Genomic DNA, 13,477 nt, shown 5'->3' on the forward strand with positions numbered 1-13,477 from the left:
ATTACAAATGAGCTAATGATGCGCGATTTCATCTGGCAAAGAAAATGTGCTCTCTTGCAGGACACTGTTGTTCAGAGGAGCTAGCCAACACAGCTAACACAATCAATTCAAACTGAAGCTTGAAAGACTGCAAACTAGCTGCACTTCGTTTCATTTTACCTGTTTTCTATTGATCTTTGTTTATATCCTTAAAAATTATGCTGATTCATGATTTCAAATGGCTGAGAAAAGCTGCCTGCCGGTCTGTCTCATCCCGACACGTTTATTACTATGCGACAGCTGAATATCTAATTTGAATATTGAAACAATGTTGCAAATGTCGAAGAGAGACAGACTGCAAGGTTTATGCAAATCTCCGCTGTTGAAAACTAAATGTCAGTCTAAAAGAAATGAGAGATAATGTCTAGATGCTTTTTATAGTGGAGATCAAGTTTATAAATTGCCTGGCTGGGCTGATGAGACTGGATTGCTAAATCAGATGAAACAGAGTAAATATGCATTTTAACATCATAGATTTAGCCGGTGGTAACTTGTGGAATAGACACCGGCTGGAATGCGGTTTTAACCAATCAGCATTCTGGATTAAACCCACCCGTTGAATAAAATAATAATAATAATAATAAGTAATGAGTTGATCTATTAGATGTAGGCAACATCTTGATGAGGGTTATTTTGAGCGATTTGAGCGCCCTTCGAACCCGTGGTGCTGAATGGACAGCAGTGGTCACGTATTATTCTTGGTTCCACTGCGCAAGGGGCTCTGTGGAGTTTTATGAACTTCATGGTAGACACGTGGTGAATTTGGATCCTAGATATCATTGGTGTGATAATAAGGTTCATGCGGTGGATCAGTTAGTCTGCATATGCAATATAGGTGGTACTCGGACAGTAGGGCGAGTTCAAGTGCGTCGTACAAGACTGTTGAGGACAGCCGTTTTAGAAACCGCTGGTAGAGTTTTGTTTCTTAGGCTGTTCTTATTATGTTGGATTTGGCTTAAAGTGGTCACGCCTCCGACCGACGGGCCTCTGCACAATAGTAAAACATTTAAAGCGGGTACAGCCTGTGTTCACAGTAAATACATGCTGGAAGTTGCACCGAATTTTCACAACTTCATGTTTGCACTCGGCAGACCTGAAATTTGCTCAGTGCCCAAAAACATTAGAGGGAACATTGGTCACATTGTTTTTTCAAGCGTTCAGGGAGGGTTGAGTAAAAATATATATAAATAACGTACAGTCCCTAATCTAGTGAAAACCCAAGCAGTACCTCAGGAACTATGAAATCTGTCAGACTAACCACAAAATGGATGAACGGTTTCACTAATAACTGCCAATGCACATATTATCCACTAGATGGAGCCTGTAGAAGCTTAAAAAGGTTATGTGACTGCCTCACAGAGAATCTGCCTTTCTCCAACTAGGAGCTGGTAAGTTTAGGTATTTTCCATAAGTCAGTCTGCTCATATTCATATAACTATTTCAGTGTACAATAAATACAACATCCTGGTATGGAATTTGGGGGGGGGGACAGAGGGGAAGGCCCCTCATGATCAGGGTACGGACTCTTTACGGTGTCTGCTTCTAATATAATTTAAGTCAATCCACTACTATCTGTGATCTCAATTCACTCCTTTTGGGAAAAAAGGAAGGATAAAGGGACTTTGAAGGGTAAGAGAAGGTAAGGATTGGGAGGAATAGAGGGAGAGCGAGAGGACAGGAACTTGCTTACTTTTTCTTGTCCTTGTCCTTCTTGAGTGGCTGGGCTAAGGACAATGTCTCAGCTGCCACCTTCCTGCGGTTGAAGGCGTTCATTTCCTCCTCCAGTTCCCGTCTCTTTTCCTCCACCTTCCTCTTCTCCTCCTGGTGCATGTGCTTCAGCTGCTCAAACTTGTTGTGCAACTGATAGTGGCAGAAAGATAAGACGTCAGGCCAAGAGATAAAGCTTGATTATCTACAATCCAAATATATATCAAAAGGTCAGCACAGGTATAAACATGCATTGTTACATTTGACTGTATGTAGGTGTCAATGTCAACGGCATTGTTACATTTGACTGTATGTAGGTGTCAATGTCAACGTTCACTTTAACTACATGTATGTGCAACACTCACATTTATATGCAACTGAATCCTCCATAAGACAGCAAACCCATTTCCTGAAATATCCTTCATCCCCCACCTTCCTCCTCCTTCCCAGCCAGCAGCCACACCCTCACCTCTCTCTCCTTCTCTTTCAGCTCTGCCTCAGTCTCCTTCACTTTGTTGACAAACATCTGTCTCATCTCCTCCTCCTTCTTCTGCAGGTCTCCCATGAACTCTTTCCTCTTGGCTTCGTAGGTCTCCTGGAGGCTGTGAACAGGACAAAGAGAGAAGTGGCTTACTACATCTCAGACTAACTACAGCTTGGACTAACTCACAAAGGAATTACAGGTTTTAAATCACTCACAGAGCATCTTTACATGCTGAACTCTGGGATTCATTGGTCTGCTTTCCTATAACATATGACTAACTATTAATTTCAGTGTTTGTGTGTTCTGTGATCAGCCTTGCTGCCTCACCTGAATGGCTGACAGTCAGGGTCTGTATCTTTGAATCCCATCTCCTCCAGTTTGCAGCGGCGGTAGAGCTCATAGTGGCGGGCGTGAGTCTGCTCCCTCAGATCCTCCATGTTCACCCTGATCAGCATCTCCCGCAGCTTCACAAAGTCACAGTGGCTCTCGTTCTCCACTGGACGGGACAGCACAGCGACAATACAATGTCAATGAGACGATCTTACTAACATCTGAGGTCAAAGGCACCACCCTCAACCACGGTCAATTAATCTACATAAATGGTATACAAGTTCAAATGGGTCCACATTGTGGGGCTCCTGCAGTCGATTAATGATAAACTAGGTGCTGTAAGACAACTCTCTTCTCCGAGTAGGAGTAGCATCACATCAACTGAGGAAAGCACAGAACGATTGAGGAAAGAACTTTGGGGATATTTGGCAAAAGAGTACTGTACATTAATTAGAAAACCTCTGGACTTTGTCCTTGTTTTACGTTCCACTAACTCTGAGTCAAAGAGTTCTCATGCATCCAATCATGTGAGGACTGGAGCAGGAAGCCTTTCCTGCTTTTCAGACTTGACATAAGTGGGGGAGAATTTGCCCTGAAAAAGACCAGAGGAAGCGCATGGACTCCATGGCTACAGTGGTTTACTGCGGGATATAGTGAAAATAAATACTGTATCAACCCCAGCTGTGAGCGCTGTGCTGGATGTAAGGATGCTATAAAAAATTGTGACAATTAGCGCAGCATTTAGCGTGGAACATGATCGCCTTCGACATGATAGTCACTACACCTTCAGTACTGTATGAGAGAAAAATGACATACACAGACAAACCTACACTTTGAAGTCTTTGGAGAGGAGAAATGGGGAAGAAAATGGCTGATGACATCTGGCATCTAACAACCTCTCTGGTAAACTCCCCGCTGAGACCCGGGGTGCAATTTGTTGACCCCGGGAAACCCAGAGTTGCCAGGGCATGGGAGACACACATTACACACACTCTGCACAGATATTATTGGCAGGGAAGAAATACCAGCGGTCTGCTATCTGTCATAGTCGTCTGGGGTTCAGAGATAACAGCAGAGATATCATTTTTTTCCCCACAAGACTGTGTTTCTCATTTATCATAGCACATGTATGACATAGGAAAACTGTTTTGATTGAGACGGTTGCTGCTATAAGCGACGGAGATTCAATCAAGTGAACACAACATGATTCACTTAATCCAGTGTTTCCCAAACAATTTGAAAATGGGGTCGCGAGAGAAACCGAAATAAAATTAGAAAAATCGCACTTAGTTCATAGAACCTGGGTTACGTCAGTAACCTCCGGTAGTCGCTAGATGCGGTTGTAATAAACAGAGCTGTTTCGGTTTTCTTCCTACAAATCTGGCTTTATCTCTTGAACGGTTTAAGCTACAACATTATTTGACCATCACTGAAAGATAAGACTCCCAGGAACACGTATGTGTCTTCTGTTTCCCTCTACAATGCCCACAAGCCACGCATGACTCATTAGAACAGAGTGGACAAGACCAGGCACTAAATCAGACTAGGGGAAAAAGAACATCAATTATGTTATTTTCTAGACAGAAGATCAAACAAAATTCTTCTGAACTTCCCAATACCTATATGATGCATTTCAGTCATTTCAAACCATGCTTCCTTTAGATTGAAATGCTGTCAAAAGTACTGTCAGACTGATTTGTAATAGGTCGTCATAGTCCCAATTTAAAAATGAAACATTGGCAGGTGCTTAAATCACTTTTTCTACATGGTGGGGTCACATTTTTTTTAAATATCAAAATGAGGTCACGTGCCAAAAAAGTTTGGGAACCCCGGAGTCTTAATCATTTTCTGTCTAGCCTAGTGTTTATCACCATGTTGACTGATGGAAACCCTCTCCTACGCTCTCCCCTATGAGGCAGGCTTTATAAATAACCCTAAACCACGGTTCTTGGAGGATTGGGGAATGGAAACAGGCACAGGATAATGGAGAGACCATTCTAAATCAAACTCCCAGCTGGGTTCAAATATTCTCACTTTCAGTGCTCAGTGATGTGATCAAATTACAGCGTTTAGCCTCCCTGTCGAACACAGCTAAATGTCTGAAAACAAAGCAAACAATGTAGCAGTGTCCCTGTGGTAATACTACCAATAGTGCATTCATCGGTCTCTGCCATTTTCCCAAGACACTAGGGACTGACTTCCTGAGCAGTGGTTCTTTCCTGAAATGCAAAGAAGTGCCGAGAGGTACAGAAGGAGAGGTACTCACCTTGCACTACTCCCCAGGGATACTGCCTGGCTCGCACCGTTTTGTTCCCCACTTTGACCTCCTCGATGCTCCCCACCACAGCGAAGGGGAGGTGAGCCTGAAAGAGTTCACAGGTCAAGAGGTTAGTCAGGTTACAGATTTGACCAGAAGCAGCTTCCACAACGCCCTTCACTCTCACACAGGTTACACTTCCTTCCTTACAGCATAGCCAACATTTTTACTGGACACGTCTAACTGCTTAGACAGATGTCCATGGAAGAGAGAAAAAATACTAACGTTTAACTTAGATTAAAACTTTGGTTGTAACAACGTTGCCATAGACCACACAAGAGTAACTCTAAACAGTGTGGACATATAAGTTACTTCGGGGGCTGTGTTTAACATCTAGCTAGCTGTATTTAGAGGCATGTCTTGTTGGTCTGATTAAACATATTGGCCTGATTGCAACAGAGATGTGGAACCTGCAGGTTACCGCTGGATTTCTCAACACGCTACACGCTAAAATACACGCTAAAATAACCCTGGTTGCAATGAAAAAAAAACTGCGGAATAAAACTAGAAGAGCACCTGATCTGACACTGTTACGGTGTCAAGCCGGCTTAATACTAGACAGTGGAAATGGCATGGGAAATGGTCATTGTCTGCGTTTACATTGTCCCGCCCCAGTGGAGAAAACATCCTATCAGGGACAACGAAATAGAAATATGAAAAAGATAAATAGAAGAATGTGATATTTTACAACTGAAATACAATTACTTGACTGGAAATGTAGCCTGTCAATTACGATGATTATAACTTTGCAAAAAAAAAAGTTATTGAAGACCAACTTTTAATGAATTACTACATTGTATATGAAAGTGATATGGATTGCAGCAACATGTGTGACAGACATTGTTTCTTCAATAAAGTACAATATGCCACAGTAGGCCCACTGGCCTAATTAATGTATCACTGTACGAAATCATAAAGGTTCATTATTGACTTATCACGTTGTTCTACAAATAAATAAATCAATAAATAATCTCCGCTATCTGCAAAATATTAGAATACAATATAATTTGATTCAAAATACAACACAATCACGATTTAGTTTCAAATGTCAAAGTGTAGCTTACAGTTCAGGAATATTTCCTTTTCCCCTCTTGATAAGAAATGGCCATATTCAATTCAGACAAGTAAAATCATTAATGAATTACATAAATAGGAAACAAAAAAAATGTATCCTACACCATGATATTTCCATTCATAAAATGTGTAGGGTAGGCTACATTTACATATTAGATTTGCCGTGATAAACAAGTAAATTAAATACTTTATTTCAGTTGCACAGAATGATTGTCAAATAGATAAATCGCCCTAAGCCAGTTAAAATTGTAAGATCAAATTGTTCCAATGATAATACCCACCAGAGTGCGAAATCATCTTGAAAAATGTTGGTTGCAATCAGGACTAAAGATAATGTCATCCACGTTATGGAACGGTAAATCGGTGGTGGATGATGGTTGTAATGTGTGACCAGATGTGTGACTGATTTTAGCACGTAATGATGGTATAGCCCTTTCCACTCACAGCACCTGTCATCCCGTATACGGGTTGAAAATGGCAGAGTTTGTCCTTGATAAGCGCCTAAATTGGAACACAGTGGCTGTACAGTAACATGCTATACAAAGCTTAGGTTCTCCACTTCACTGCGCTGTATGAGTTTTGACTGACAGCAGTTATAAACTTGAGGACCGCGTGCGACAGAAAGATGCCCCCACCCCTTCTGCTAATTGGGCTACTTTTGCACATTTGTTGTTGTCCGAGTGAGGTCAATGTGTTCTGAAAGATGAAACGTTGAGGATTATAATAAATACATATTTGATGTCATACAAGCAAACCACACACCCTTGAGTCCCACATTTCCATATTTGAAAACTCATGGAATTTACAGTATCAACGTTTATGATCGCTATGTTTAATCCAGTTACAAGGATGACATGCGTTATAGAATGAGCCAGTTTGTCGTATTGTGAAGAAAATTTGCCATGGAACAAACACTTGAATGCACTCATGACTCCATTCTATGTGCACCAAAATTACAGTCGGTTTGTGCCTTTTGAAAGCCTAACACTAAGATCGTATTTTATAACTTACTGTAGCAAGCCATGTCAGCAATAGAATGAGCTTTCAAATTATGCCCACCTGACCCAGATTGCGATTTATAATGGACCGTTTTTGGATTGCGTAAACAGTAATTGTCTGATGGTGGGTACAGTTTGGAGAGGTGTGAGGCCACTTGGAGACATCAGTTAAACCTCACTCAAACCCTATTTTTTTCTTATCTTGCACCTACTCCCACATTTCAAAGAATATTCTTATTATGTTACTGAACGTATTTTCAGATTTCCTTATTGACAAATGCTGTGAAAAGTACAGTAAAGGTAAAATGCAGATCAAATCAACAGTGTAATGTTTGGATTCAGTCTTGTGTCATATGAACTGTTGTGTCCTCACCTTTGGTGTGATCATTTCCCCATAATCTCCAAAGTGTTCTCTTTCAATTGCTACCATGATTTTTATTGTTCTTCTGTTAAAAACATTTCAATTTGGCCCTATCCATATAGGTCAATTTCCACGAGTGTAAGGGGTTAATGAAAGATCACCTGGCGATAATCTAATGACCAATGATGGTAAAATTGGCCCATGGTTCTTTATTGCGCCCAGAATTACCCTGGCCAGTGAGCCATCATGAGGAAAATATGTTCACCAAAGCAACCTCAAAAATTAAGTGGCAAGACAAAACTGGCTACGGCCCAGGCACTGAGGTCATCTAGCCTGAACACAGAGCTGTAGGGTACGTCCCAAATGGCACCCTATTCCCAATTTAGTGTCCCATAGGGCTCTGGTCAAAAGTAGTGCACTATAGTATATAGGTAATAGGGTGACATTTGGGACGCATCCATAGACACTAGACAGAGCGACAAACCCAGTTCTCTCTGTCTGATCAACTGATTAGCTGCTCTACCAATGCCAGGCGGCCAATTCATTTACATCAGGGATGGGCAACTTTGATGGGTGTGGGGGCCGCAGTGGCTCGCGGGTCTGCGTGCCCACATCAATACTCACACAAGCAGAACTGATTTGTGCAATCAATCTACTTGTGCAGTTAACCTCAACAAGTCTGTTGGGGGAGGGGGTATTAAGCTAACATATGGAATTGTTTTAAGATGGTCATACCATAGATAATTCAGCTATTCGATTTAGAATTTTAGGACCCCTTTAGGTATCAATTTTTTTGGGATAAAATATTGAATTTGGCCTTTACTACTATAGCCCATTGAAACGCATTGAACAACACATTCATAAATGGCAAAAAAAGACCGTCCAAAAATGTATCATAAGGAATAAGGTTTTAAAGTGTCTATCCTATATGTAGGAGATACTGTATAAGAAAGCTCAAGAAATATTTGAGTTTTTTTGACATATTTAACCCCTTATTTTTGTTGGCACAAAACTACCTCCATGCTTCCATTCGTTTGTATGGGTTACATTCAGACGAGTGACACTTGTGGGGGTCGTAGAGGAAAACGGAGAACACCATAGTGTTCGTGAGTCTCCCCTTTCCATAGACTGTTTTTGGACCAAACCGTTTGGACATTACAGATGTTTTCGTGAGAAGACCGATTTTCGGGATGTCTCATGGTCTGACAAACCCCTCTGTAGCTCGGCAACCTTCCACCGCAGATGCGGAAGGACAACAAATCAAATCAAATTTTATTGGTCACATGCGCCGAATACAACAGGTGCAGACATTGCAGTGAAATGCTTACTTACAGCCCTTAACCAACAGTGCATTTATTTTAAACAAAAAAAGTAAGAATAAAACAACAACAACAAAAAAGTGTTGAGAAAAAAAGAGCAGAAGTAAAATAAAGTGACAGTAGGGAGGCTATATATACAGTAAAATAAAGTGACAGTAGGGAGGCTATATATACAGGGGGGTACCGTTGCAGAGTCAATGTGCGGGGGCACCGGCTAGTTGAGGTAGTTGAGGTAACAACATAGGCGGATGCGGTGGATAGAGACTGAGACCATGCAAAAAACCTGATCTCTAGCTTAAACTGACGGATTTTGACAGGATGAAACTACTTAACACACAGTTCAGACACCGAATTTATGACGAGTCGAACTGAATAGATTTTTTATTTATTTTTTTACATTTTCTTCAACAAATCGGTAAGTTAGCAGGCCGCTAGACTATCTAAACTTGAAGTAAGCATGGTTGAATTACCGATCACAGTGGGGCCTCAAGCCACTGCGGCTCCTCATGATGAGTTCTGTTTTTATGTGGACCCCACCCCCATCAAAGTTGCCCATCCCTGGTGTAGACAATCATTGCACCATCTAAACCGCTGTGAAATATATTTTCCATAACCATAAATATTGTATTTTCAGCTGGTGTAAAAAACTAAAGTAAAAGACGCAAAATAAACTAAACTTAAGAACGGGAAGCATAGAAATAGCGCACATAGAACAGATCTACCACCTCTTAGACTTGCTTTCAAATGAGAATTACCTATGTATAACTCACATTTCTATGCGAATTTGGTCGGGTCGCCCAAAAAGTTACATATTGCAGCTTTAATGTACCGATTGGTTTCATACAACCACTCAACACTGCAGATTTCCTCGTTGGTTTTGAGTCAAATTCAGGCATAACAGAGACCTTTTCTGTGTTAAAGAAACCAAAGTTTATAGCACTAAAACGGCAAAGAAAGACTATTCACACATCTGTGCAGCGTGGAAGTTAAATGTTTGAAACAGTGAATATGATCCGTTTAATTTCTCGGTGTCTTCAGATTTCATAACTCCCTTTTACTAAGGACTCACAAAGATTCTTCTCATCCCTAAAATAAACTATGAGATATGTTAGCATAGCGATATTACTGTGCATCGTAGATGTTCTATTTTCTCCCGAGATTGCAAAATAATTAGTATGTTGTTGTACTGTAGCCTCGTAAATACCAGAATGGTTCACGCTGTGCTATCATCTCTGTGCAGCGTTTAATATAAGCTCACGGGATCAGGCGGCTTTGCGAGGCTAGATGTATTTTACAGTCAGTTGCTGGTTTCAAAGAGCACCAAAAACGACACTAACCATCTGCCTTTTAGCGTTTCTGCCACCACAGAAACAGACCCTGGGTCTGTTCTAATGCGTCCACCTGTGAATCCGAGGCCATGATTGTGCTTCTGTTGTAGGTGTGGTAGCGAAGCAACCTTTATTTGCATGCAACTAGCATATTAATATGCTTGACCATTTCTCCCGACAACTGCTCTGGCGGACTGCGTGGTTTCAGACTGCACTCTATCCCTGTTCTTCCAAAGAGAAAGTGACATTTTTTAGTTCAGTGAATCGATGGAGCGGTGTTTGAACTAGGGCTAACTCTCTTTAAAAAAAGGTCCAATGCAGCAGTTTTTATCTCAATATCAAATCATTTCTGGGCAACAATTAAGTACCTTACTGTGATTATTTTAGAAAATGTTCATTGAAAACAAACAAAAATAGCTCCTTAGCAAAGATACATTTCTTTCTTTCTGGTCCTGACGAGAAAAACTGTTCAGGGAGGTTCTCTTCTGCACTGTTGAGCCAATCCAGTAAATGTGGAGGTGGAGTTAAGATGGAGTGTTGCCTTGCATAGCAGCAGGAAGAGGTTGAGAGTAGCGGGTGCTGACCGTGAGGTCAGCTTTATCACAAATTCAAAATGGACTGGTTGATTAAAGTAGGGAAATATGTGTTCCAACCACAACCTGCAGTTTTGGAATAATAGATGCATGTCAACTATTTTAGGATTTTGTTTAGAATAGGTTACAACCAAATAGTGTATTCAATAGTTTACTACTTTGTTTCATGTTTAACAGAAGCCGGTCCATCCTAGCAAGTGTAAGCTCACAAATCAAACACGGTGCAAAAGAAAACACCCACCAAATGCGGGTATCTAATGGTTAAAAAGGGAAGAATGTTAACTGTTTGTCTCAGCTAGGGCTGGCCGTAATACCGTATTTTACGATATACCGGTATTGATGCACGGACCGGTTTGGGTTTTTACTTTACCTTCTATAACGGTATTTGAATGTTTGGTTTGTTAAATGTGATACGCCGTGTCATCTCTCTCCACTCTCTCTCTCTCTCTATGCCGCTTTCCACACAGACCTAGCCCCGCCCCGTAACTCAAGGAGCGCATCTATCAGAGGAAAGCCCAAAAAAATTGTGGAAGACTCCAGTCACCCAAGTCATAGACTGTTCTCTAAATCAAAGAGGAATATGCAAAGCAAGAATATGATAGCTACATGAAGTACCTAAGAGGAAACATTCTATGTAGCCAAAGACTATAGGGGTCCCTAAGAAACACTTATCAACACTTTGGTTCCTACCCTGTCACAATAACTCCTCCCTGGCATTTTCATTGGTTGTCATGTCAAACACTGTATTCAAAGTGCCCACTATTATATTCTAAATATAGAATTTGAATAATAATAATATTTCCATGATTCCAACAGTTCACCCAAGTCAATCGCAAGTCAAATAGCAATTGCAACATTTGGTTACAAATAAGGCCTAGATTGTTTGCCCATATCATGCAGCCATATGTGGCAGTGTGGAAATGATCTCAAATGAGTGCAGGAAATGCATAAAGTGCTGAAAATTATTTTTGGTTGAAGTTTAATTGAACAGTATAAAACAATCAGAATGGAGAAAGACTCATTGAAATCACTTAGAATGTATGTGTTGCCACCCTAGGGTCACACACTATTCATGAAGCAAATTTAGAACTTTTATTATTCAAAAACATAAAATACCATCAAACCATCCATTTTTTATTTTTTATACCGTGATATATTTTGGCCATATTGCCCAGCCTTAGTCTCAGCTACCAATATTAAATCTTTGACACACACGCTCAAACCGGTGTGATTAGAACGCTAATTTAGAACATCCAGTTTCGATTGATGCAACAGTCAGTTTGAGCTGGCCACACTGTTTTTTCACAGAAACATTTTACACAAACGCAGTCCTTACAACGTTATGTCCTGAATGTGACCAGTTTATTTTGGGATGCAATGTTCAGACATTCACAGAAGTAGAGACAGCATAACACAATCATCCAAACCGGAAAATATAGCTACATTAGTCCTAGCGCTAACTGATGAAAGATTGACGTAACACAAGCAGCCATATTCGGCTGACAGAAACCACAATATGAATTAGCTAATAGCAATTACTATTTACAATTCATCACACCATGGGTAAGCGGACCATTGATTTAAATAATTTAGTAAAAAAAATTATAAAAATCAAAAGTAATCCAACGATGGGTAGTTTGTGTACGCCACCATGTTTGTTTTTTCACGTCAACCAAAGATAAGAAGAGGAGACAAGATGAGTTTGGTCTGTTAGCAGTATGCATGTTGAAGGGTGTGTGTCGTCTACGATCCTTCACTTCCCTTCATTCACTTCCGGAAGTTTACTCGAAAGATGAGTGAACCATTCCTTCACCTCATAAACAGAATGCATTGTATAATGTCAACAAACAGTACAACCTTCAAAAAAGTATTTTATACTCATCATAGGTGCCCATTACAATCTATGCAATAAAAGGAATGCATGATTTGTCACCAGTACTTGAAAGTATGTGAATAAAACTCTAAATACATTATGCTCCATACATACAGTACCAGTCAAATGTTTGGACACACCTACTCATTCAAGGGTTTCTTTATTTGCACTATTTTCTACATTGTAGAATAATAGTGAAGACATCAAAACTATGAAAATCTTGTAATTTTATAACAAATTTCCCTGCAATTCTACACATTTTGCCATTACTTGCCATGTTAATATATCTGAGTGAGAGAGTGACTAACAAAATCGAAATGGGGGCCCCCTAGAGGTCAGGGTCCCTGGGCACGTGCCCGGTCGGTATTCGGCCATGATTTAGATAGTCTAGCCAGCTAACTGCTGATGCACAACCACATTTCGAAATTGCATCTTGTGTGTTCCTAATTAACCTTTTTCTATTATTGATTATTTCTATTTATTTTTACACACACACACACACACACACACAAACACAAATACAAACGCAACATGTAATGTCTTGGTCCCATGTTTCATGAGCTGAAATAAAATATCCCAGAAATTGTCCATTTGCACAATAAGCTTATTTCTCTCAAATGTTGTGCACAAATTTGTTTACATCCCTGTTAGTGAGCATTTCTCCTCTGCCAAGATAATCCATCCACCTGACATGTGTGGCATATCAAGAAGCTGATTAAACGGCATGATCATTACACAGGTGCACCTTGTGCTGGGGACAATAAAAGGCCAGCCACCCGGACAGCTGATGAAGTTGTGGGTTTGCACAACCGAAGCATTTCTGCACAAACTGTCAGAAACCATCTCAGGGAAGCTCATCTGCGTGCTCGTCGTCCTCACCAGGGTCTTGACCCGGCGTCGTGACCTACTTCAGTGAGCAAATGCTCACCTTCGATGGCCACTGGCACACTGGAGAAGTGTGCTCTTCATGGATGAATCCCGGTTTCAACTGTACCGGGCAGATGGCAGACAGCATGTATGGCATTGTGTGGGTGAGCGGTTTGCTGATGTCAAC

General features: G+C 40.7%; 1 protein-coding gene across 1 annotated transcript in view; it reads right to left on the reverse strand.

Annotated features, from left to right (window-relative positions):
- LOC311136484 (septin-8-A) overlaps nt 1–13,477 on the reverse strand; it is a 33,145-nt gene that overhangs the window by 2,496 nt on the left and 17,172 nt on the right. Inside the window, exons 6-9 of the mRNA XM_084170625.1 lie at nt 4,827–4,923; nt 2,558–2,726; nt 2,216–2,348; nt 1,730–1,899 (exon numbers count right to left, since the gene is read on the reverse strand). Of these exons, the coding sequence (XP_084026751.1) occupies nt 1,730–1,899; nt 2,216–2,348; nt 2,558–2,726; nt 4,827–4,923 (569 nt within the window). The remainder of the gene's footprint in view (nt 1–1,729; nt 1,900–2,215; nt 2,349–2,557; nt 2,727–4,826; nt 4,924–13,477) is intronic.

This window comes from Coregonus lavaretus (genome assembly GCF_964263955.1).
Source record: "Coregonus lavaretus genome assembly, chromosome: 10".
In the NCBI taxonomy this organism is placed as follows: Eukaryota; Metazoa; Chordata; class Actinopteri; order Salmoniformes; family Salmonidae; genus Coregonus; species Coregonus lavaretus.